Raw genomic sequence first — 13,867 nt, 5'->3', positions numbered from 1 at the left:
TTTCTTCAGTTTGACTCTCCTTGGCATTGCAAGAAGAAGGATGTTTGAGTATAGAGTTGAGTTCTGTTGCAAGCCTATGAATGGGCTTGTACAGCCTTGCTGCCTGGTGGGTGGTGAAGGACAGAGTACTGGGTGAAGATGGTAGGGGAGTAGATATTAACCTTATCAGTTAGGTTTTTTCCTTGTATAGATTCCTGATGCCTTGAAAATGGAGACAGTGGGAGTTACTTTATCTTTTGCACACAAGTCCCATTTTGGAAAGATATGAATGGTTGTGCCAATTGGAGAAAATATCTAGTCCCTCTATCTTTTTGGTCATATGATGCAGAAAAAAGATTCCCCTTCTGCAGCTCTGGAGAATCCAACCTTGATTCTCCTGGCATGTGAGTTTCCTCCAATGAGGGTTTATCATTATATGGAGGTGATTCTTAATCCCTAAAGGTTCTGCCAGAGAAGCAAACTCTTTCCAATGCCATTGAACTGGAAAGGTTTCACATGTGAGTCCAGGGAAAATGTGTGTACGTACCATGTGCCTGACACTATTCTAGTCCCTGGGAATTCAGAAACAAAAATGAAGAAGCCTAGTCCTTGGGGAAGTAGATTTCCATTTCAGTTTAGAGTGGTTGCTATCTTGATGGGTAATTGGAGTACTTCTATGAATGACTAATTGTGAATTACATATGCCCTGCCCAGAGTCAAAGAGTTCAGAAAATTGTTTAGGACATTGTCTAATTATTGTGAAAAGGGAATTTATCTTTTCCCCCTTTTTGACTATGGGTACCTGGCATTAGTTTGAACTCAAGCTGGAAGTGAAGACTGTGTAAGGCAAATCATTGGATAAATTTAGTCACGAGGGCAGAACAAGAACCAGAAAAATGGAGCAAGGCAGCCAAGAATATCATGAGACAGCAAAGCAATTTCCCAGGCACTGGCTCTTGGGCATTCCAGGCAAATTAGAAAACTATGGTTGGCTCCTGAGATGTGACATGTGAACATTAGTGAGTGGAGAAAAGACTTTATAAAGGTGAGGTGGGGAGAAAGTGGGGTTTTGGCATGCTTGTTGATGATGCTGACTGAACCCTTGGTGAGTGTAGCAAGAAGCAAAATGGCGGTCACATATTAGCCAGATAATTACCTTTTATTTCTCTCTCCTATTTTTCCCTCTTTTCCTCCTACTACTTTTGATTTAATAAAATTATTATTCAAAGGAACAGTCTCTTAAGTTTAATTCTTACATTTCCTGTGCTTTCTGGGTGAGTAAGAACCCTATTGTGGGACTTCATCATGTCGTTGGGGCTTGTTGTTCCTGAGGAACTTGTGACAACAAAGTGTCAATAACAGGGCAGTGACCTATGAGGAAACTTTCTTCTTGAACCTTTATCATTCAACCAGTCAATAAATTTTTAAACACCTACTATGTGTTGGGCATTGTACTAAGTACTGGATTAGTGTGATGAGAAGCACCAATTAACTCAAGAACAAACAAGAATGCAATGCTGGGACTAGCCAGTACTTCAAAGATATACAATTTCATTGGTGGAGTCTTCTTTCCCCCTCTCCCTATACCAGTACAGATCATAACCCCTTCAGTTTGTAGTTCTTAGAGCAAGGAAAAAAATGACCATCCAGCAGAATTAGAGATGAGTCTCTCTAAACTCAGTCCTCTCAAGGCAAACACACGTTGTCCATCACTGAGCCAACACTCAAAGACTTTCTAATTGATCAGAACCTTTCTGACCTTGCACTCAGCTGTTACCATCCTTGAGAGTCTTGGGAGACCTCCACTTAACAAGGAGACATTAGAGGAAGATCACAGGGAAGGACTGTTGTGATCCCATATCAGGGACCATAATAGGCACTAGGGATACAAAGAAAGAAAGGAAGCCATCTTTGCCCTTGGAAAACTTATGTTCTCCTGTAACCTAACATATCCATAGATGAGCATGATACAAGAGAATTTGAGGTTGGAAAGAGGATGATGGGGGGCACAATAAAGCCTCTTGCCAGGGGGAGGAGCGGGAAGGACAATCTATTTGGGACACTATGGATGTGAATGGCATTCATTCACATGGACATATTTATCATGGACTAAGGACAGCCTCACCTGATGTGACTTCTTGGCTCCCATTGGAGATTCAGAGCTAACTTTTTTCTTGATGTTTTTTAGCTTTTGCTGAAGTGGGAGGGTACGAGGCCTTCACTGAGAAGTACATGAAAGCCATCCCATCTGTCATCACAGACAAAAATGTAACTCTGAACCCAGAATGCTACATGCCCAAAGAAGACTCCTTCCATCTCTTCCAGGATCCCATCACTGGTGAACTCCCATGGCCAGGAATTGTCATTGGAATGAACCTAGTTTCTGTTTGGTACTGGTGCACAGACCAGGTGAGAAGACCATAAGAGAAGAGTGGCCCAAGGACCACTTAACTTTTCTCTTTTTAATAGAAAGGTTGAGATCCTAAATCTAGAGCTAGAAGGAGCCTTAGAGTTCATCTAGTCCATCTTCTTCCTACAGATAGGGAAACTGAGATCTGAAATGGCTAAGTGACTTAACCAAACTCTGTTCAAAGTCTTTCCTGACCCTCTTCTGGTAGCTACTCTCTAAGAGGTAAAATTCTTTTGTAAATACTTCTGTACAACTCTGTCTCATTTAAATACACACACACACACACACACACACACACACACACACACACACACACACACAAGTCAAAACATCACCCCATTGGATCTCTTTGAAAACAAAAGACAACAATTTCTAGGAAACAGACCAATCTCCATAAAATTCCAATTTTCCAAGATCTATTACTTACTTCCTCAGTCTCTCCTCTTCCTCTCTTCTTATTTCTCTTTCCCCCTCTCTCTCATCCTTCCTCACTTTCACCTTCCTCTCTCCCTCAATCTTTCCTTTCTCCCTTCCTCTTTTTCATTCTCTTTCTTCTCTTCTTCCTCCTTCCCTCCCCATTCTCCTCTGTCCTTTTCCCTCCCTTTCCTCTTTCTTCCTCCTTATCTTACACATACACATGTCTACATATACACATCCCTTCTTTCTCTTTTTCCTAACTCTCCCCAAACCCATACACACTCATTGTGTATTCAATTACAGCTCAGATCTCATAGGATCATGCATTTAGAGATAAATGAAACCTCTGAGATCCTCTTCATATTGCAGAGGGGAAAACAGGTCTAGATTATGGGAAAGGACTTTCCCAAAGTCACACAACTAAGGCTTCTTAACAAAAAATTGCCACAGGCTCATGGCTAAAATTACCCAGAGTCAAACCCATTCAGCACTGAAGTTTCTCCCTGATTAGAAGCAAGAAAGGGTTGGTTTGTGAGGATTTCATGGTTGTCCTTCATGATGTTAACCTAATGAGATTAGGAATATGTCCCCAAGCATCCCTAGCTTGCTTCAATCTGCTTGTGTGTGTTAGTTGCACATTCATTCATCTAAAACCTTCTCTAATCTATTTATATTTTTGACAATACTCTTTGTGTTCGCCAAATTTATTGTCTAATTTCCCTTCCCTGCCTTGAATCAGGTTTTTTTTTCTTACACAAAAGCTCTTGAAAGACAAGATCATTATTCTCTCTTCTCTCCCCTTTCCCCATCAGTTGGGCCCAGATGTTGCCCTTTATTATATCTACCTATCAGCAGCAAAGCTCAGAGGATTACACAGGTCATAGAGCCCTTCATTTTCTAGATGAGGAAACTGAGGTGAGGTCACACATGGAATAAGTGTCAGATATGAGATATGAATCCATATTCTCTGACTCCAGAACCAATTAGTCATTAAACATTTATTAAGCACCTACTATGTGCCAGGAACTATGCTAAACATACAAAGAGAGGCAAAAAAAATTCCCTTCCTCAAGGAAGTGATAGGAAGCCACTAGAGTTTATTAAATATGACATGATTGGAGTTAAGCTTTAGAAAAATAACTTTGGTGACTGAAGGGTTGTCTAAAGTGGGGAGAGACTTGAGGCAGGCAGACCCCTCCCCCAGCAGAATACTTCAATAGTCCAGATAGATGATGAGGGTCTGCTCCAGAGTGGGGGTCAGTGTAAGAAGCAAGAAGGGGACATATTCAAGAAATGTCTCAAAGGTGAAACGACAGATCTTGGCACCAGCTTGGATATGAGGGGTGAGATGGTGAGGAGTCAAGAAAAGTCTGAAGTTGTGACCCTGAGGGACTGAGAGGAGAGTGTTGTCCTTAACAACAATGATAAGATAAAGTGGGGATGGGGAATGTTTCAGGATAGCGGAGACCTGGGCATGTTTGTAAGAAGTAGGAAATAAGTCAGGAGAGAGATAGAAGAGATTGAAGATAAATGAAGGAGTAGAGATGACAAAAAGAGGGAGCAATAGGTTGAAGGAGATGGGATGAAGTTGGGTCACTTGAGCAGGTAGAGGTTAGCCTTGGTAAGGAGTAAGACCATTTCATTTTTTGAGACGGGGTGAAGGAGGAGACAGTGGCAGAAGATACCAGAATGATAGATGAGGAAGAAGGAGCTCATGGTGAGTGGATTTAATTGGGGGGGCAGTAAAATATGAGGTTCTGAAGGTTCTCAGTTGAGAGGGTGGAGGCAGGGGGAGATATGGGAGATTTAAGGAGGTATCAAAAAAGGGCTGTAAGAGCTGTTGTGGAGAGTGGGAGAGTGAGTTAATAAAAGTAGGTAAAACAGAATTGCTGGGCAGCAGTGAGGGCCCAGTTGAGTTTATGTGTAGTGGTCTAAGAATTGAAAATAATGTTTCTATCCATATATGTATTTTATAAAGTTTATTAGGGAGGGTAGACAACCATTCCTAAGTAATCTGACTGTGTGGCCCCTAACCTGCCAGTCTCTTTCCTCTTTCCCCCCTCGCCTACCTCCTCTGTTTTCTTCTCTGTTCTTCCCAGATTCTCTCCAAACCTTCACCTTTATTGACCACCAACTGTGCTATCTCAGGAATGTTTGATGGACAGGCTACTCAGGAGGGAGAGGGGATAAAACTTCCTTGACCCAGTGGGACTAGTCAGAATGGTTTCAGGATTTTCTGCACTTTCCCCAACAGCATATAAGTAGGAGGTAATAGTGGGAATGATCCAAGGCTTAGGTCTAGCAGGGCACAATCAGAAAAATCATACTTTCTTGGCTCTGTCTCCCATTGGAGAGTAGAAATACAGTGTGAAGACCCATGTATCCAAATACCTGCCTATAACATTATCAACAGCTTTGATTGAATATCTCCTGCAGTTGGGAACCTACCTACTAGGTTGCCCATTCCAGGGTTGGACAGCTCTAACTCTAGAATGTTTTTCCTTTCCTGAGCTGAAGGTCACCTACCTAGAACTTCCATCTATTGCTTCAGATGAGAATGAGGCCAAGAGAAAGGGAACCTTCTAACTTGAGTAAGGGAGCCCTGGGGCCTGACCCAGTCCACCCTTTCTGCTTCCCTGGCAGGTGATCGTGCAGCGCTGCCTCTCAGGGAAGAACCTGTCCCATGTGAAGGCTGGCTGCATCATGTGTGGCTACCTGAAGCTGCTCACCCTCTTCCTCATGGTGATGCCTGGGATGATCAGCCGCATTCTGTACCCAGGTAAGTCCCCTACTCACCCTCAGGCTCTAGGGACCACTGTGATGGTTCAAGTGGTGGCAACCTATCTTGTCTACCTTGTAGAATACTTCAGTTGGTCAGTAAAGAATGTTAGAGATCTTCGGTTCTCTGTAAATCCCTTTCCCTTCAAGATCTCATTTTGAAGTATGGATTACATTCAGTGAAACTTGCATTTTGAAAGGGATAAGGTACAGGAAAAGAGCATTCAATCTGGAGTCAGTGAGCCTCAAGTTTGGGTCTAAGTTTGACACTACAATAACGTCACTGTCACTTTCTACCTAGTAAGTCCTTCTCATTTCTGGCCTGAGCTTCCTCAACAATGAAAGGAAGGCATAAGGACCAAGTGGCCTCCAATGCCCTTCCAGAGTCCTTTCTAGACCTGCCATTCTATGATTTTTATGGTACTCTCAGGTGGTGATGGAACCTTGATTACTGGTAACACCCATGGAATGGGACCATTGGGTCCATTTAATTTTAATTTTCTATTTCATGATGAGTTGACCAGAAAACTCCTGTAACTTCTGCTCTCATGTCTCTAAACTTGCTACTTCCCTGTTTTAGTAAGGAAAACTTCAGGAACATAATTGAGTTTTCTGAAGCTGATTAAAGATCATGTGGTAAGGGTCCCATGAACTCTGACTGCAAGGGTCCCAAGACATTTGTCATAAGCTCATTCCAGAGAATGGAGGGACAGAAGGAAATCTGCACTTATTAAGTGCCAAACATGTGACAGCTAGATGGTGTGGTGGACAGAGTGCTATACCTGGAGTCAGGAAGAACTGAGTTCAAATCTGACCTCAGCACTTGCTAGTTGGATGACCATGGACAAATCACTTCCCCCTGTTTGTCTCAGTTTCCCATCTGTCAAAGGAGCTACAGAAAAAAAATGGCCAACCACTCCAGTATCTCTGCCAAGAAAACCCCAAATGGGGTCACAAAGAGTCAGACATAATTGACACGAACAACATGTTCCAGGCATTGAACTAAGGGCTTTACAAATATTATCTCATTTGATCCTCGGAATTCTGGAATGTATGTACTATTATTTTTAAAAGAATTTTACAGTTGAGGAAACTGAGGCAAACAGTGGTTAAGCAACATGTCCAAGATCAAACTAGTAGTAAGTGTCTGATTTGAACCCAAGTCTTCCTGAGTCTAGGTCTGGTATTCTATCAAATGTGCTACCTCCACAGAAAGGAGGTGCTTGAAGATGTTATCAAGGACACAGTCATTTCTGGTGATGTGGCATAGCTTTATTATTGTCCCAGACCTTTGTGTAGCTGTACGGGTCCCAGTATTCTCTACTGTTTGAGATTCCCAGGGACACTTATAATATAAGGAAATGCAAACCTAGAAACACATGGGAAAAAAGCCAGCCAAGTAATTGGAAGTCCCAGAGTTCCATAGATCTACCCCACCAAAGTCTTACCTGACTCTTTTATTCTCCCTCCTAGCAATACAGTCCCCTGTGATGGTCTGGAACTAGAATACAAACTCCAGCTTTGTTTTTCTAGTTTGGTTACCATCAACCTCAGAGGAAAAGAGGGACTTGTGTCTTCCACAGGTTACTGGCTGCCTTCCTGATTCATAGACTGGAATGCATTTGTAAGACTGGGCTGGGGGTGGGGTGGGGTGGTGGGAGATAGAGTCATAATTCTGAATATGAACTCTCATGGCCTGACTGTCTCCAGGGGGTTACAGAGCCCAAGGCCATTCCTGAAGGGGGAGGAGAGAAGGAATAGAAAGGAAATATTATATTGTGTCTTCCTCAGTCCTTTATCTACACGCTAAACTAATTTGAAATGAGCATTGGGAGTGGCCTAGAGGAAAAATAATTTACAAGATTTAATACCCAGGGGAAGAAAATTTAGAAAGGAAAAGGAGTCATTTCTTCTCCCTTGCTTGTAAAGTCCAAGGGCTTTTTGAAAGAACTATTGAGGGGAGTCTCCTCTTTTCTCCCCCATAGTCTGTCTTCATGAGCTTCTGTCCAGCCCCCATCTGAGTCCCAAGCTGAAGGGTCTAAAGCAATCTCCCTGTAGATTGTTGGATAAGTAGATAGATGATAGGTTGATAGGTAGGTAGATATGTAGATAGATAGATAGATAGATAGATAGATAGATAGATAGATAGATAGATAGATAGATAGATGGATGGATGGATGGATGGATGGATGGATGGAAGGATGGATGGAAGGATGGAAGGATGGAAGGATGGATGGATAGATAGATGATAGATAGATAGATAGATAGATAGATAGATAGATAGATAGATAGAAAGATAGATAGATGGATAGATAGATAGATAGATAGATAGATAGATAGATAGATAGATAGATAGATGGATAGATAGATAGATAGATGGATGGATGGATGGATGGATGAATAGATGGATAGATAGATGGATAGATGGATGGACGGATGGACAGACAGACAGAGAGATAGATGTATGAATATATATATATATATATGTAGACACATAAATAGATGCACAGATTGACATAGAGACACAGATAGATGATAGAAAGACAGACAGATATACACACACAAAGATAGATCAATATACAAATACATTCATAGAACATTTAAGAGCTTTCCCTATGTGCCAGACACTATGCCAAATGTTGGGGATGCAAATATTAACCATAAAAAAGTCTCTGCCCTACAGAAGATGACATTCTAATGGAGGAAGTGAACATATAAAGGGGGAATGGTGAGGAGGAGAGTAGCATAGATACCAAGGGTATAGATGTAGGTGGTATTGTGGCATGGAGTCCTGGTTCCAAGCAAGATGAAGCAAAATCTCAAATGCCCCAGCCCATCCCACCAAGGATAGAGATCAAAATTAGGGGATTGGGAAGAGGGATAAGGATGATGTCCAGAGTGCTGGCAATCTTGTGGAATAGAGAAGCCTAGGAAGTGGCATGGAGACTTGACTCAAGAAGGCAAAAGCTTGTCTATCAGAACCCAGAGTTCAAGGTTCTAGGAGGAGTGGGGGAGTGGAGATGTAGGTGTACACACAGTCATAGCAAAGGATAAGGTTGAAACCAGCATGTAGCTGAAAACTGGGAATTTTACTCAATTCATGGCATGAACCTGTTTTGTTGTGGTCTGGGTTTGAATGCAGGTTCTTGAATGTGGGATATGAAGTTCTAGGGATTGAGTGAGTATTAAATATCACTGAAAAAAGTTTCATATCCAAGATATATAACACAAGAGCTATTCTCTAATAGAGAAATGATAAAAATATATGAATAAAAGCTTTTCAAGAGAAATTCTTATTTCAAGCTACAAATGCCCATTTGAAAACATGCTCTAAATAACTAAGTATAAGACAAATATAAATTACAACTCTAGATTTTTATGCCAAATCATGAAAATTGGCAAAGATTACAGAAATGGGAACAATCAATGCTAGAGGGCTATGGGAAAACAGGCATTCGGTTGGTAGAGCTGTGAACTGGTCCTACCTTTCTGAGTATCAATTTAGAATAATGCAAGAAAAATGACTTAACTGTCCATATTCTTTGACTCAGCAGTCACATGTCCAAGAACATTCCCTCAAAAAGCCAATGACAGAAATAAAGGTTCACAACCCAACAAATTATTAATAGTGGCACTTTTGTAGTAGTAAAGAACTGAAAACAAATTGAGTACCCAGTGATTGAAGAATGATTGAAAGGCCTGAGTCTTAGGCATATACTGGGATGTTACTATACTGTTAGCAATGAAAAAATCTGAGAAATTCAAAAAAAATGGGAGGATTTGTAACAACTGATGCAGAATAAAATCAGCAAAAGTAAGAGAACAATATTCACAGTGTTTTATTATTTTAAATAACTATAAAATTTAAAATTAGATCTCAAATAATAAAAATATTATATTTTTAGAGGTTTATTAAATGATCATTAGAAATCAAGGAATAAAGAGGATACAAAATAAAAAAAACATGTGCCTATGGCTGGTTAGCCATTTTCAAAATCCCCACCTTACCACCATCACTGCTGATGCTACATCATGCCCAAAGAGGAGGAAGAGACTCAACGCCCACTCCCTTTATCTTCTGTCTATAGGAAGTCAGTGGGCTCTTGGGAAATGTAGTTCTTTTTTAGGGTAACAGATTTTCAATTATACATTAGTTGTTACATAATTTACATTGTTGTTTATACATATACATAGTTGTTACATAATAGTTGTTACATAAATTAACATTATTATTAATTAATTATATAATTATAAATTATATTTATTTATATATATTTATATAAATTATAAATTAATAATAAATTAATAAATCAATAAAATAAATAAAAAATAACATTAAATAAAAATAGGATCATAGATGAATGGTCAGAGTAGGAAGGGGGGAAGCATTTATTAAGTACCTACTACATGGTAAACACTTCGCAAATATTTCATATGAGTCTTGTTACAAGGGAATCACTTTAAAAGACTGATATATATTAATTTAAGGTCGCCAAGGAATTCAGCTATGTAATTCCTAAATGAAAAACTCAAGTCAGCCGTCAGCCTTTTTTGGAGTTTAATTACAAACAGGAGGAAGAAAGGAATTAGAGATAGAGAGAGAGAGAGAGAGAGAGGAATAGGGCTTAAATACCCCTTCTGTTTAGGCTGGGCCAAAAGGCCCAAGCCCTTAGATAGCTGGGGCAAAGAAAAGAGATCAGTCCCTATCACTCACGTGACCAAAATGGAGAAACAGTTTCAGAGGCCCCCACCTTCAGCTTCCTTCCGTGCGCAAGCTTCTCTGAGTCCACCGCAATCACCCTGACCAAACTCCTCCTCTCAGTTCTCCCATCTACCAATCACTGTTCATCAATTTCCCTGTGCCAATGGAGGCTCTAGCTTAACCCAGGACCGCCCAGAGGCTTTGCACATGTCTGTTGAAGGTCATATTTTCAAATGATTAAATCTTTGATCTAGGCTGCAGCCCTTTCTAAATCCTGTTAGGACTGAATAGGGTGGAGATTGATTCCAAGTATCTCCATTGTATCAATTCTAAAATCAATCAAGACTCAAAGAAATTCCTGTTCTATGCTTAAGCATAGGTCAAAGTCCTTTCCATTGTTCAGCAAAGGGTTTCTGTCCTAAAGTAATCTTAAGAAGGGAAGAGAAGGAACCTCCCATGCCAATGGGGTTCCCATTCCAATAGACTATCAGTAAGAAATTTTCCAAGTATGAAATATCCCAATGGTGAAATTTCCAACATTTATAAGTCTAAGGAATTTTGAGGTTTACAGTCTCACAAGAAACCAGAGGAGTAGGTACTATTATCATCCTCATTTTACAGTTGAAGAAATGAAGGCAGAAAGAAGTTGTGACTTGCCTAGGGTCACACTAATAATATCTGAGGTCAGATTTGATTCCATATCCTCTGACTTCAGATGTTTATTCTATTGAATCATACTGCCTCCCCATTTTGAGAATTCATTGAAATCTCCCTAAAAAGAAGTTGGATGCTGAGTAACAAAAGTGAAAAAAAAACCATGTACAAGAAAATAGATCATAAGACATATCTACCTATGTAGCCTAAGAATTCGGGATTTAAAATTTATCCCCAACATCTCTGATACTGCCCCACCACAGTGCAGACCCTGCTTGGATTATTGCAATGGCTATTGGAGGATCGGTAAGCCTCAAGGCTCCCCTAGCCCAACCCAATCCATCCTCCATTCAGTCACTAAAGTCATTTTCCTAAAACTCAGGTCTGACCACATAAGCCCTTACTGAATAAACTCCAGTGGTCCCCTGGCACTCCAGAGGTAGATGCAAAATACTGGTCAGCATTTAAAGTCCTTCACAACCTGGCCCCTCCTACGTTTCCAGTCTTGGACATCTTCCTGCCAATACACCTACCACAGAGTCTTGGATCCAACGACACTGGTCTCCTAGCTATTCCATGAACAAGATACTCTATTTCTCAGCTCTGGGCATTTTCTCTGGAAATTTCTGGAACACTTTTCTTCATCCATTTTGCTTGTAAGCTCCTTGAGAGCAGAGACTGTCTTTTGCCTTTTTTTGTACCTTCAGTGTTTAGCATAGAGTCTGAGGGCACATAGTAGGGTCTTAATAAGCATCAGTTAACTAATTATTTAGTTATAGAGAAATATTCTCTGAATCGGAGGTTCTTAACTTGGAGTCCATGAACTTCAAAGAAAGCCTCTTTTGGTAGCTCCAGTCAGTGTAATTGGTTTTCTTTTTAATTCTATGAATTTTATGTTATAAACCTAAAAACAATATGTTAAAAAGGAGTCTAAAGGTTCAGTCAAACTGCCAAAGGGAGTCAGGACACTCCACAAAATGAAAAATCCTGGTCTAAACAGAGAATATTGTGCAACTCAACGGATTAAGTCACTTTGTCAGATGTTGCTGGATGTATTCGTCTTTGTTATGGAGAGGCAGGGACAGAAGGCTTTTTTCCCTCCAGAAATGATTGTGATGTAGTCAATCAAATGACAAGCTTTTGTTAAGTTCCTACTGTGTCCCAGAAATGGCGCTGCTTTGAGGAATACAAATACAAAAATAAAAAGCACTGCTTTAAAGGCAACAAAGGGCCACAAAATGTATTTTTTAAATAGGTTTTTAAGAGTCAAGACATCCTGATACTGAAAAAGTGAGAAGCAGACGGGCAGGGTTTGTGCCCTCCTGGCTGTTAGATCCAGCTCTTAAAATAGGTACATTCTCAAAGGAGTCCATTCCGTGTGGGAGCGGTCAGGCAGAATGTGCCGGCTCTATCAGCCCTCACCAAGGCAGACCCGCACAATCTCCCTCTGCGGTTCCCACACCAATGGCCTTGGCTGTCCACTCTGCCTGGACCCAGGTTGATGGGCTCTCTCTGATTCTCTCCACAGATGAGGTGGCCTGTGCAGTGCCTTCGGAATGTGAGAAACACTGTGGAACCAGGGTGGGCTGCACCAACATGGCCTACCCGAAGCTTGTGATAGACCTCATGCCCGATGGTTAGTGCCCCTCTGAAGTTTTCATCTCACTCATCATGGAGTGCTGTGAGCAGTGAATTGGGTGGTCTCTGGCAAGAACTGGAGCCCTTTCCTCCTGTTTCCCAGTTAGGAGGGACCTCAGTGGCCATCTCTTCCAATCTGACCTTGACTAATAATCCCCTCTACCTTGTACCTAATAAGGAGTCACTCACCCAGTCTCCACTTAAAGACCTCCAATGGTAGCCCATTTGACTTTGGGATAACACCAGTTTTTAGGATGGTTTTTTTCTTAACATCAAGCCTAATTCTGGTTTCTTGTAACTTCTCTTATTGACTCCTGGTTCTACACTATGGGGCCAAGCTGAACAAGACTAATCTCTCTCTCTCTCTCTGTCTCTGTCTCTCTCTCTCTCCCTCTTTCCCTCTCTCTCCCTCTCTGTCTCTCCCTCTCCGTCTCTGTCTCTCTCTGTCTCTCTCTGTCTCTCCCTCTCTCTGTCTCTGTATCTCTGTCTCTCCCTCTCTCTCTCTCTCTCTCTGTCTCTCTCTCTGTATGTGTCTCTCTGTCTCTCCCTCTCTCTGTCTCTGTATCTCTGTCTCTCCCTCTCTCTCTCTCTCTCTCTCTCTCTCTCTCTCTCTCTCTCTCTGTCTCTCTGTCTCTCTGTCTCTCTCCCTCTCTCTGTCTCTCTCTCTGTATGTGTCTCTCTGTCTCTCTGTCTCTCCCTCTCTCTGTCTCTATATCTCTGTCTCTGTCTCTGTCTCTGTCTCTCTCTCTCTCTCTCTCTGTCTCTGTCTCTCTCTCTCTCTCTCTCTCTCACCACTCACTAGCCTTCTTGGCCTCCTCTAGACCCATTTCCTTATTTTGCCAGTTCTGACATTTGGACATTCTCTTTACTACGGTTCCTTCCAGTTCTGACATTCTCTTTCTAAGGTCTGTCTTAGCACTGCCACTCTCTGTTCACTGTCACACCCTGAGCTCTAACATTCTGTTTGGACTATTTTCAAAGGTTTAGGAACTATATAAAGACAGCCTAAAGCCATGGCACTGGCTCCTAAACTCAGAAAGATTTCCTTTATTTCTGATTTCCTCTTTTTGTTGTCGTTCAAGGACTTCGGGGGCTGATGTTGTCTGCCATGTTGGCATCGCTCATGAGCTCCCTCACCTCCATCTTCAATAGCTCCAGCACACTGTTCACCATTGACATCTACACCAAAATCCGAAAGCAGGCATCAGAGAGAGAGCTCCTGATAGCGGGAAGGTAATAGAGCTAATAACAGCTGGCATTTATATAGCACTTTAAGGTTTGTACTGTAT

The 13,867-nt window shown here is 41.4% G+C and overlaps 1 protein-coding gene across 1 annotated transcript in view; it reads left to right on the top strand.

Annotated features, from left to right (window-relative positions):
• LOC100028992 (solute carrier family 5 member 4) overlaps positions 1–13,867 on the top strand; it is a 44,353-nt gene that overhangs the window by 25,593 nt on the left and 4,893 nt on the right. The window contains exons 8-11 of the mRNA XM_056821431.1: positions 2,168–2,388; positions 5,450–5,585; positions 12,469–12,576; positions 13,661–13,811. Coding sequence (XP_056677409.1) covers positions 2,168–2,388; positions 5,450–5,585; positions 12,469–12,576; positions 13,661–13,811 — 616 coding nt within the window. The remainder of the gene's footprint in view (positions 1–2,167; positions 2,389–5,449; positions 5,586–12,468; positions 12,577–13,660; positions 13,812–13,867) is intronic.

The sequence above is a fragment of the Monodelphis domestica genome, chromosome 3 (assembly GCF_027887165.1).
Source record: "Monodelphis domestica isolate mMonDom1 chromosome 3, mMonDom1.pri, whole genome shotgun sequence".
Taxonomy (NCBI): domain Eukaryota; kingdom Metazoa; phylum Chordata; class Mammalia; order Didelphimorphia; family Didelphidae; genus Monodelphis; species Monodelphis domestica.
The sequence above is the reverse complement of the archived record's forward strand: the minus strand, read 5'-3'. Positions and strand labels throughout refer to the sequence as shown.